The sequence below is a fragment of the Tinamus guttatus genome, unplaced genomic scaffold (genome assembly GCF_059628265.1).
Source record: "Tinamus guttatus ecotype Peru unplaced genomic scaffold, ASM5962826v1 Tinamus_guttatus_pri_ptg000208l, whole genome shotgun sequence".
NCBI lineage: Eukaryota > Metazoa > Chordata > Aves > Tinamiformes > Tinamidae > Tinamus > Tinamus guttatus.
In genome coordinates this window covers 4,539,292-4,550,999 of record NW_028288742.1, presented here as the reverse complement: position 1 = coordinate 4,550,999, position 11,708 = coordinate 4,539,292, and the positions used below count along the sequence as shown (strand labels likewise).

General features: G+C 44.1%; 1 protein-coding gene across 2 annotated transcripts in view; it reads right to left on the bottom strand.

The window, feature by feature from the left end:
• Positions 1-819: 819 nt before the first annotated feature.
• VIT (vitrin) overlaps positions 820-11,708 on the bottom strand; it is a 32,848-nt gene continuing 21,959 nt past the window's right edge. For both annotated transcript variants that reach the window (XM_088524178.1, XM_010223417.2), the window contains exons 12-18: positions 10,609-10,656; positions 8,168-8,230; positions 6,413-6,560; positions 5,514-5,617; positions 4,766-4,992; positions 1,795-2,308; positions 820-1,170 (exon numbers count right to left, since the gene is read on the bottom strand). In XM_088524178.1, the coding sequence (XP_088380304.1) occupies positions 992-1,170; positions 1,795-2,308; positions 4,766-4,992; positions 5,514-5,617; positions 6,413-6,560; positions 8,168-8,230; positions 10,609-10,656 (1,283 nt within the window). In that variant the 3' untranslated portion in view covers positions 820-991. The remainder of the gene's footprint in view (positions 1,171-1,794; positions 2,309-4,765; positions 4,993-5,513; positions 5,618-6,412; positions 6,561-8,167; positions 8,231-10,608; positions 10,657-11,708) is intronic.

Sequence of the window (11,708 nt, the reverse complement as noted above, 5' to 3'; positions counted from 1 at the left end):
ATCTGACCTATCTGGGCCACGGTGTAATGACAGAGCAGTGGTTCTCAAGCACTTGTGGATTGTCAGCAACTTAAACCCACGATTTTTCTCCAGAGTCTCTTCCGTCTTTGCAGCTCTGCCATTGTACTGCAGGGCTTGAGCTGCCTGACAAGGCAGAGCAAGAGAGAGCCAAGGGCGAAAGGTCTGCTTGCCAAAATCAAATTTAATGCAGGGCTGTTGGAAAAAGGAGAGGGAAGACTAAGTTACTAGTTCCCATGTGTTGGCTGCTTTGTAGATCTGTGGCTTTATTGGGGTTGATAAATGCTTGTAGGGTCCCCCAGCTATAACGTGGGAGCTTGAATCTTTCCTCTCACCTGTTTTCCAGTCCCTGGGTTTGGATAAATCTCAGCACTTGAATTTACATTAGCTGAAACTTAACTTGCCAGTGAGACAGCTACAGGGAGAGTGGCCTCTTCTAAGAAGGTGTTCAAATTTTAGTAAAAAAAAAAAAAAAAAAAAAAAAAAAAAAACACAACTCTGGAATTTCAGTCCTGACCTGGAGAGCAGCTTATGGGCATTGTCACGTGGAGGTGCTTCTGCCATGGTAGCTCAGCAGTGTGGAGGCTCTCTGAAAGGCCTACAGACCAGGGCTGAGGCCAGACACCAGCTCAGGTGGTTCATTTTAAGGGGCATTCGTGTTCCCATAGATGAGAATCAGTAGTTTATTTATACTGGAAGAAACTTTTCAAACAGCTGCAGCCATCTCCTCCATAAAGTTTACTGCCTTTTTTTACTACCCATCCATTTCTGAAGCCTGCAAGAAGAAAACAAAAATCAACAGCCTACACGGAGTATTTCATGCATAGGGAAAGAGCTGCAATCAACCTTGCGAACTGAAAAGTGCCAGAGAATAACAATTCCAGTATTTCTTGGACTTGGAGCTGGCATTACACCTACAGCATTTTGTGTGTCTTCAGCATTATGCCCAAGGATTCTGCTTTGCTTGATTCAGTCAGTTCCGTGGCTGCGAATTAAATTCTGTGCAAATGTTTTGGATGAGCTGATTCACAAATTGGTAGAGGTGGTCAAATTCATCCACAAAGAAGGAATGTTCCTTATCGGGATCTGTTGCAATGGCTTCCAGTTCATCCTGGGCTGCCCAAGCAATTCCAATGGAATAAGCTATGACCCCTGAAAAGAAATCCAGAGTTTAGAGAGCAATGAAAAGCAGTCACTGCATTAATATTGATTTGCTGAAGTCTGATACCATAAGTATAGTTACCAGGATACAAAAATGTGGGCAGTGAATTGCAGCATTCTCTCTCCCTACAGAAGTGGTATTTTCAAATTCAAACAGGCCTAATTTGCTCTCTGGAGCTTCCTTCAGTAATATAAAATTTTAAATAATAGAGAATTTATAACAGTGGCTGTAATAAACATGCTTCTGAGTGAGCGTTCAGTGTGGATGTCTTGCGGTAGGGTAGGCAGAGGAATTAACAGCCTAACTGGAGAACCAAGGGAGGCTTTAGGTGTTAGTAAGGCAGTACGAATACACCAAGATCTCCTAGGAGTAGACACGTATTGCTAAATCTATGTAATCTAGGTAATTGGTGGTGCTTTTGCTTTTTTGTTTTATTTTTCTTTAAGTTATTAAACAGATTCTGGTCTTGCTCAGCGCCTGACTAGACAACACTGCAAGGTGCCATGCTTCCTGCCTAAAGTTTTGTCCTTTGCCTTCAAATCCCAGAAAACTCAAATCCTCTGAGCTGGATAAATGCTGAGGTAGAGAGCAGGCAACGAAGAGCCCCAGCTTACCGTTCTGGTGAGCTGTCATGGCCGGCACTCTGACGTCGTCGTAAGACCTGCCGTCGGTGATGAGAATCATGATCTTCCTCTTGTTGGGTTTGGATTTGTTGAACAGGTGCTCCAAGGTGTAGCTGATGGCTGCTCCCGTGCTGGTGCCTCCGCTCCAGTAATTGATCCTCTTAATAGCACTGAGTACGTCTTGCTTGGAGCTGTACTTGTCGAAGCCAAACTCCAGCCGTTGCTCGTACGTGTACTGAACAGCTCCGATGCGCGTGTCGGTGTCCGAGATCTCAAACTCCTTGCTGATGTTGGCCACAAACTGGAGCACCGTGCGGAAGTTGCCGGTGCCAACGCTGCTGGAGCCGTCGATGACGAAGCCGACGTCGGCGGAGTTGAGGCACGTCTTGCTGCAGACCAGCCGCTCGGTGTCGCAGACCCGCTTCACCAAGGGCTGGACCGCCTTGTGCAGGCTGAACCAGCTGGGCACGTTGATGGAGTAGAAGCCATTTGTTCTGCATACGGCCTGCAAAACGACACGAGGAGGAACGTACTGGAGATGCCGAGCATGTGTTTCAGCTAGGATTTTAGTTAAACTAAGTTTGGGTCCTGGAAAGGAGAATGCTGGAGTCTGAAGTGGCTTCTCCTCCAGTTACCAGCTGCTTCCCTTAGAAATGACGTCAATGCAGCCTCACAGACACCTGTGTGAAGAGCCAGTCTTTCCTGCTGTTTGTTTACGAACTAGGGTAGCTGATGTTCTTACACTAGTGAAAGAAATGCTATGGGGAAGTTTGCCTCCTGTCAAGCTTTTATAAATAAGCTATATAGTTCCTGGAAAAAGCATCCAAATCACAGAACTAGTGTCAACTAGTGGTGGGCGTTTTGGGAGCCTTTCGGTATGGGAGCAGCAAACCCTGCTACCTTGAACCAAAACCTGGGCCTGAAGGGGTGTTCTTCCTGGCTCATTTGTTTCTAAGCAGAAAAAAAAAAAGAAAACAAGAAATTTTGGTGAAAATACTGGAAGCCCATAAAGACTCCCAGTTTTGCTCGCTTTGCGTAATAAATTTTACTGATTTGTTTTATTATAACTGAATAGTGGTAGGGAATTAGGGGTGGCACAGAAAAGTGAGTGGGAGAAGTCAAGCTGGTAGGGACAGGCTAGAGCAAATTGTCCTTGGCTTTAGTGCCTTTAAATTGTTCATGTCCCATTTCTCTGAGAATATTTTGTTTAGCCAGGCTTTCTCTATCAACTTCTTGTGCACAGGCCTGTGAGATGAAGGAACTAGGCACTGTCGTCTTCCCAGCCAGCTTAGAGCTGTTATACTTCCCCATGCCTTTACCTGACTCACACGAAGTACAACAGCTGTAAGCCAGCTGGGGTTCCCATCAGTTTGCATTTCTTGGCAAATCCTGTTCTCATTTGTTTTCTTCTGTTTTGCTGCTTTTTAATGTTATATTGCAGCTGTATAAAGTCACCAAACGCTCTTTGCTTTCCTATTTTGATTTATACTAAATGCTTAGTTTTGCTTTGAGAGCTCACAGAGACTCTCCATAGCTTTGCCCAGTTAAAAAGTACTAAAACCAAGCAAACACTGATCAGAGACAGTGAAGCTCTCTGGACAGCTCTGAAGCTCTCCAAAAATGCATTTCATGGCAGAGCAACGTAGCTCAGACAGGAATCTGTTTTCCACAAACACCGGATATCTTCCGTACTGCTTCCTCTACCCAGGCTGGCCTGCCACTCGATGTGTTCCTCCATAACCTCGTGCCAATTTGCCCTGAAGCGCTATTAAAGTGGGCAGCTGTCACGTCACTAGTGTTTAGTGCAGGTAGTTCAAGGCTGGCTTTCTCCTCCTGGATGCACGCTGCAGCTTTTTGCATGTTTTTTGAAGAGTTACATGACAGCAGAAGAAAATAGCTTAATAGCTTCAGATCAGCCACTGGTACAAAATGTTAGTTATTCAGTGTAGCTAAGGAATTGAGATATCCCTCTATTCAGTGTCCCAACATTCATATGCATGGGTGCTTCCTGTAACTCGGGTATGAATATGTCTGGTCTTAGAGGCTCCTCTTGGAATTGCTGTCGAGATACCCTTTAGCAAAACACTGCCAAAATGCTTAAAACTGCCAACATATGTTACGCTTTTATTTAAAGTTCATTAAAACCCTTAGTGTGACCACTGGATTATGCCTAGTGATTTATCCTTATGTTTAAAATGTGGTGAATCATAACAACCAAAGATCTGGTCTTTTCTAATCACTGAGCTTAATAGCAACAAGTTAAAACCCACATGTTAAAATGAAGTCACTTTCATCTTGAATTTTTTTTTTAAAAAAACTGTGTATCTATCTCTGTATCTCCATATAAAGCATCTTTGGCCTTCTCTTTGCTGCAGAATATCATGACAGATTTTAGTTATGTATGGTAGCCCTAGAAATAAAACAAAAAAAGTCACCACAAACCCCATATGGCTCCAAAAGCCAGCACAGTACCATTTCAGCTTGGCAAAATGCTCATATCTTGCTTCAACTTAAGTTTAAGAACTTTTGTTTCCTTGTTTTCTGTCTGACGATCTCAGAGCAGGGTTTGGGTGGATTTAGAGATTCTGGATATCCTGGTACTAATCTACTGGTGTTTTTTACTTCAATAGATTTATCAGCAGCGTTTCTCGCCATCGGTGTTAATCTGTTCGTGAAGGCCTTCTTTAAGAATTTTGTTGTTGCTAGGGCTCTACCACCTCTGCAAGGTGAAATAGGTTTTAATGGTCTGGTTTTGTTATCCTGTGCATCCACCTGAGTGTGGAGTCACTGCTGCCTGCTCCCTGGTGCTTCGCACGTGAAACCTCAAGATAGCGCAAGCAGAAATAGATACAAGCATCAAGGAAAGGGGAGTCTCCTGTGAGAACTGTGACCCCTGCTTGAAAGAGCTTGAAAAATCAGAGTTGGAGTCTGACCTCCAGCCATAGCCCAGCCCTGTGAGTACCTTGTCCACAAAGTCTGGTTCGATAACATTCTGTTTTTCGCTTTCAGCAGCTCCTTCAATAGTGACAAAGAAAATATTGATCCCTGACTCTCGGGCCAGCCTGGAGGCCTCCTCCACTTTGTCCGTGGGCCATCCGTCCACCATCACTATTGCCACATTTGGTGCTCCGCCTCTGTTCCCATTGGCATCCGAAAAGAAGTTTTTGTTAACAAATGAAAGTGCCCTCCCTGAAAGAGAAGGGGAGATGGAAGATGAGTTAGAGGAAGGGCAGAGCTCATCTGATCCTGGAGATAGGGAAAACCCCCTTGTGAAACATCAGGCAAAGGGAAAATCTACGCATCAGCACCCTGAAGAGAGAGGGTAGGAGCAGTAAGGCAGTTTATCTAGGTGTGCAAGCAGGAAACGGAGGCACTTTTAGGGGTACAAGGAGCTCCTCCACCCTGCTGCACCCGCGTGCCCACGTGAGCCTCCCCTCCCTGCGCTGTGGCGGCTGCAGCTCGCGCTGTGGCAGGCAGCAAGGGCCCTTGGCTGGAGGGGCCTCCTGCTGCTGAGGAGGAAGGCGGCTCCTTCCCTCGCGGTGGACGCGCAGGGCCCTGCCTGACACAGCCATGGTGCTGCACAAGCCTCGAGCTCTGCTCTGCTCTGCCCTCAGTGCGGTTCAGGCTCTGCTGCCCGGGAGGTGCTCGTGGAGTCGCCTCAGTCGAGGCTCAGAAGCCTCCCCCGCGCGTGCAAGCAGCCCCACACGTACCCACGTTGGAAAGTCCGCCTTTCTGTGGGATTTTCTCAATGGCGTTCCTTATATCCTTGGAGTTTGTGTAAGTTTTTAGGTTAAATTCTGTGGAAGGGTCATTGCTGACAGATCGAAAGAAGAAATAAAAGCAGTCATCAGTTTTTTTGCGTTGCATACATTATAATAGCTGTAGACCATCCCAGTGGTGTCTTGCTCCTAGGAGAAAAGGGGAGTGTGACCTATCCTATTTTAGCTACACAGGTAATCCCACAGTACTGGAGTAGCATGTCCTTCAGAATCACCCTGGATAACATCTGGCTGCTTCCACAGGCCATGCAATAAGATGCAGAAGGATGCATGAAGGCGGCAGACTGGGATAAGCTACTTGCTTGAATCAGGGAGTGTGACAGTGAGTGGTAAGGCAGGATACGGCACTTCAGCACACTGTTATTTTATTTCCCAGGGAGGGGGAGAGCCGGTCTTCTCACATGCCTCACACTAATACAGCATCCTGTTGGAAGGCCCTGACTCATGCTGCCAGCACTAACAACACACTCTCACCATGCTGTACACACGACGGGGGAATAAGCCAGCGAGGCCACAGTAGTAAGGTCTTGGGTGTTATTTCTGCAGTAAGCACCTCTGAATTCAGTTACTGCTGTTTATGACACTAGTGGAACAGAGCTGAATTTATAGCCCCTCAAGGCCGCCTCTTGCTTGGGTGCTTAGTGTTTGCGCTAGTTACAGCATGTGTTGAAAAAACCGTGGCAGGCGTAATTTTAAATTAAGCTTAACATTAGGCAGTGCTAGAGGTCGGAAAGCAGATGGTTTGCCCTCAGCTATGTCCTCCCTTCCAAGGCCTCCCTGGAAAGCTGCCTACCTGGAAGGAAGTGGTGCTGGTATTAGGAAGTTCTTACCCGTACTGAACGATGCCCATCAGAGGACCGGCACTGCCGACGTCGAGGGCATCAGCCACGTTACTGAGGAACTGTTTCTGGATCTGAAAGCGGCGCTTACCGATGCTCCAGCTCCCATCGATTAAGAAGGACAAATCGACTTTGCAGGCTGAGATGAGAACACACAAACACAGCAAGAGTTTTTTTTCTTTCTGACAGCTTTTCTTCTTGTGACGATCAAAGCTCTAGAAACATCCTCGTCCAGGAGCTTGTCCTGCTACGCAGGCTCTACTAAAAAGCCTTAACAAGGGCAAAAGCGTGTCCTGCTTGCTGGCAAATTCAAGGCTTGCTCAGGTTCGCTCCCGTGCTACAAAGTGCCCTCCCGCACGATGCCTAAGCTGGGTCTTGGTGAAACTGTGGGCTAGAAATTGTTCCCAAGGGCACTTTGGGGGCTGATGGCCGAGGAAGAAAAGATTGAGTGTGGTATCTTTTCAAAGCCGGGGGTAGATTTTGCCTGCATCTATGCAGTTTTTGTCTGTTTTCTCTAGCTTCTGTGGTCTATGAGTTAGTGGTAAGACATTTGTAGACTGAACTATGACCAGGAAAAGGATCAAAATTCGGCTTACCTAGAGTGCTAATTAACATTTTCCCCTTCTAGCTCATGCATCTCTTGATTTTTTCCCTGGTGTTACTTCCTCGCAATCAGACTGTCCCAAATAGCCTGTTCTGATCATTAGATAGCCCAAGGGCTACAAAGCTCTGATTGTTTTTGCTGCCTTATGCAACTGCCTCCCCTCTCATTACTTTCTTATTTTTCCTCCTGCGGCTGTCTGTTTTTCTAATTTTAATAGTGCTGAATTATGAAAGCACAACCCAGAACTGTGTTCTTTCACAGCAGATCATGAGGCAAGGCCAGGAACCCACAAGAAATAATAACTCAATTAAGCGTCAAACTCTCCTGAATTTCCTGTCCTGAAGAGGGCAACTCCCTCATGTGATGTATATACATAACGTGGAAGTTCCTTAGCCAACAGGCATCGAGCAAGGAAAGGCTCACATGCCTTCTCAAAGTTATATACAAACTTACTTAATTTCTAAGGGCAATTCATGCAGCAGGAATATTTCGGTGATTACGCATTAGCAGGGCTTTGAAAGATCATGTGCTAGATACGCTGTGCAGGGAGCTAAATATTTCCAGATCTGTAGGAGATCTGAAATACAGCTTATGGTCCTAGAGGGGATTGGCACGTCCCATTTCTCTTCAGTTGCAGCTGTATAATTTGCTCAGATCTGTGATAAAGCACTAAATTTTCCTTCAGCGAGAGTGAATCTGTATGGCAGAGTCTTCTCCTTTTCTTCTCCCCGCCCTTATTTCTGTATTAATTTTAGGTCTATTTGACATTCTTTGGGGGAAAAAAATACTTCTAAGTGGTAAATTAGGCATACACCCCCTTTGATACTCCTGTGTATAAAATCTGTGCTCTGGGAATGTGGAGATGATAGAGCCCCAGACAAGGTAATGGTTGGTAGCCACCATCTCACTGTCCAGGTGTGCCACATTTGAGATGTACTTCCTTCCTTGTAGAAGCCAAAAGTGATTATTTGTAAGAGAAAGACCGGTGGAGAACACCTGATATTTCTCTGTGAAGGCAAATGTATTCTTTAAGTTACTTAGGCTCCTTAACAACTTAATCTTTAGTTAATTAGTTTCAAAACATTCCAGTAAAGTTTAATGAATAAAATGCTTAATTATGAAATTAATTCTGATATACATACTGGGGTTCCCCTGGGATCTTGACTCCAGCGGTTTCGTTTGCAGTTCTTCTTTTGACCCGAAGCCTAGAGAGATTAATGAAACGTTCATTTGGGGCACACACAGGAGCTACCTCACTAGAGCAAAGAGGACATGCGGACGCAGCTGTTCCTGGGCCACATGCAGTTGCTGAATTCACTGTGATCTGAGGAGCTATGTGCAAATGAAATTAGGTTGTGGCCCATGTCCTTAGAACTTACCTTTTGTGTCTTCTGGGATAGCTTTCTATAAAACAACAGTGAAGGCATTTCTAGAAAGGCCAGCAAAAAAAATCTAAGCAGTCAGTCCCCTGTGAATGGTTAGTCAGCAAGTGCTTTTCTTTTTCTGACCCTTTGACTCCCCTTTTGGAGCTGGTTACCTCACTCAAGGATATATAAATGGAGGCTTCCTCATGTTCAAGAGAAGAGCAAAACAGCAATAAAGGCAGGGGAAGCAATGGCCTGGACCCATATATAGATGCCTTTGTCAAATTCTTGCATTTAAAACAATGATAATGATGATTGTAGTTGTTTTAAACCTGAGACACGCTGCGGTTTCCCCTCATGGCTGTGTATATTCCAATTTAGCTTCTAATTACATGAGCACGTAACAGCTCCTCGATAACACAGCAAGACCACACTTCCTCTTACAGCCTGTGTGCCACATACATAACGTGTGCCAGCTTGTTATCGTGTATGTGCAGAACACTAAGTAGGTGGATTTAACACTGTAGTGAAAATAGATATTAATATATTCCATCCATTTTTAGCAACCAAATTATATAGGGAAGCTAATTCATACTTAACTGCCTCACAGGTTCATCTGCATCCAGTAAAATCCATAGTCCATACCCCAATATATAGCTGATATTAGCTTTGTCAGTATGGAAAATCTGACAACACAGCACCTTTCCTTCTCTCTTGCCTGTGCAATTAACAGATCCTGAAGGTTGCGGGTCAGCTGGCTGATGTGCATTTAGTCTAACACTCAGGTCACCCACCAGACTGGCTTCTCCACTAATTGGGGAGGTGGTCGCTTTCCACGGCACTCCCTGTCCTGCCAATCCAACTTAATGTTATTGCTGCATGGGAATCTCAGTTCGCTGCATGGGCAGCTCGCTTCATGCTAATTAAAGTTCCCTTCACTGATTGTCACAGCTGTCCATGCTGATTAAAGCTCCCATTCATTTAAGGAAGACGGCAGCGGCTACATGGATGCCAGAAACCCTTCCTTTGAAGTGACAATCCGAATTCATCAGCCTTGAGCACGAGTCTGCACAGACGCTTCACTTACAGAGGAACTATTAATACAACTTCCCTTCCCCCATGCCCAGCCTCTCATTGCATTTAATGCAATCTGTCATTTTTTTTCCTCTCAGAATATCCATCTACATCCCTGGCCCTAGTGCTGTAGCTTTTTTTTCAGGATAAATCCACAGACCGCTTTAGCTGCAATGCTAGAAACGATTTCTCTCTCCGGCTCAGCTTGCAACCTCTGCAGAAGGGAAATCCGTTCATATTTAGGATGATGCAAATTCTGACCAAACAGACATTGTTGCTGATACTAGGTTTTCAAGCTGATGCCAATGCTTCAGCTTTCAGTCATGCTTCAGCTTGAAGTAAGTCAGGACCACCAGCACAGCACAGTTTTCCTCCAGCAACAGAATAGGTGATGGAAAGGACATGTAAATGGCAGGTCAAGTCCCTTGTGAGAGCGAGGCTCTAACCTATAGGAACTGCCCTGTGCTCCGTATGGTCTGCTTTGAAATGTTTCTGAGGAAAGGAGCCCCTAAATATCAAGCATGTAGAAACTGTTGGTAACTGCTCTGACTAAGGGTTGTTCAAGTTCCCTTCTAGTTGCTACCAGGGTCTCCTATGAATATAGGATTTTTTTTTCTCAGACATCAATAATTATAAAATTTTGGCACCTCCATATTGTCTGTTTTTGAGTTTTAATGTTCTAAAACATTGGAAATGTTCAATAATGTTTACTTTAAATTCTTTTTTTATCTGAATGCCCTTCATTCTTACATCAACCCTCAGAAGAATTCATCTTCTTTGCTGATTGCATCTCTAGACTGCTGCCTGAACTGTGGCATTTTCCAAATTCACCTTTTTAATTTAAAAATGGGTTTTAGTAGGTACAACTCGTATTTTTTTCAGTAGAGCTGCCAACTCCTTCCAGAGCTCATCTGTTCTGTTCCTGCTTGACGCAACACTTGTGACCAATGCAAGCACAGAATAATTTTAATTATTGAGATGCAAACTGTGTACCTCATTTGTCGCTTTGAATACTATAATCACTCTTTAAAATGAGATTGTTATCAACAGTGTCGTGGGACTGATTAATAATAGTGTTAGCTTTCCCCATGTGTGTTGGAAACCAATTATTCCCAGAGTAGTTACAGGAGGCTTTAAATATTTACCTGTATCAAAAAGGCTTAATCCAGGTTTCCACAAGTCTGTTTCCATTGCTTTCACACATGAAAGAGAAGAAAAAATATTACTGGAAATAATAATGGAATTACTGGAGGTTGCAGAGCTCTTGGCTCAGTTTAGAAAGGTCAGTTTGTACAATGAATCATCATTAATAAGTAGGAGCTAAGGAAATCAGTAAAACCGGAAATCTTTATGGACACATTTTAAGCCATATTTAAGAACCTCTTCTCACTGCCTCCAAAGCACTTTCTTTTTAATGATTTTAATTATGCCTCTATAGATCAGTTTGAATATTGCTCTAAATGCATTGATTTTGAGGCAAATATGATAACTATAGTATACAAAAACATATGCACACACACATGCATACATAAACACACATATATACATATATCTACACACATATACACACTAGACATACATTGTGTCTCAGGGAAAATCTGCAAGTACCTTTCTTCTACGAGCTTCTGTAAAACCTCCACCCATCCAAACACAAAGTTATCTAAATCTTGTCTACAGTCTATTAGGCATGAAAAACTGTATCAAAATTGCTATTTTCACAAGTAAATCCCAAAGTACCCAGGTTTGGAGACTGGTGAAGATGTTTCCCAGGAAAGTAATGTTTTGTTCTGGACTGCAGCCAGATGAAAGCACTTAAAGCCAACTGAGATAGATAGGGTAAAGACTAAGAGCACTGGTGAGATCAGTAGCTTCATTATGCTCCTCCAAATGTACCATAACCTACCTGGCCTGCACTGATAATGCTGAGACACACATTTTTTCATCCCTCCTCCCCACACCTCACTCTTATTTCCCTCATTTCCTTGATCACTGGTATTATTATTGGAAGCTCACAATACACTTTCTTCTGATTTTTTTTTTCTTATTTTTGTTTGTCTTCAGGACAAAACTTCGAGTCTTATGCATGCAACCCTTGTTCCTTGGGCCTTTCTCTCTACTACCTTTGAAAGCTGGACTTGAACCATGTATCTCAGTGGGGCGCATGTATCTTGAGGGGAAGGCAGGACTGACTAATGAAGCAGGAAACAGAAGGAAAGACAGGAGGAGAGCTCCTAGCTTATCGTCC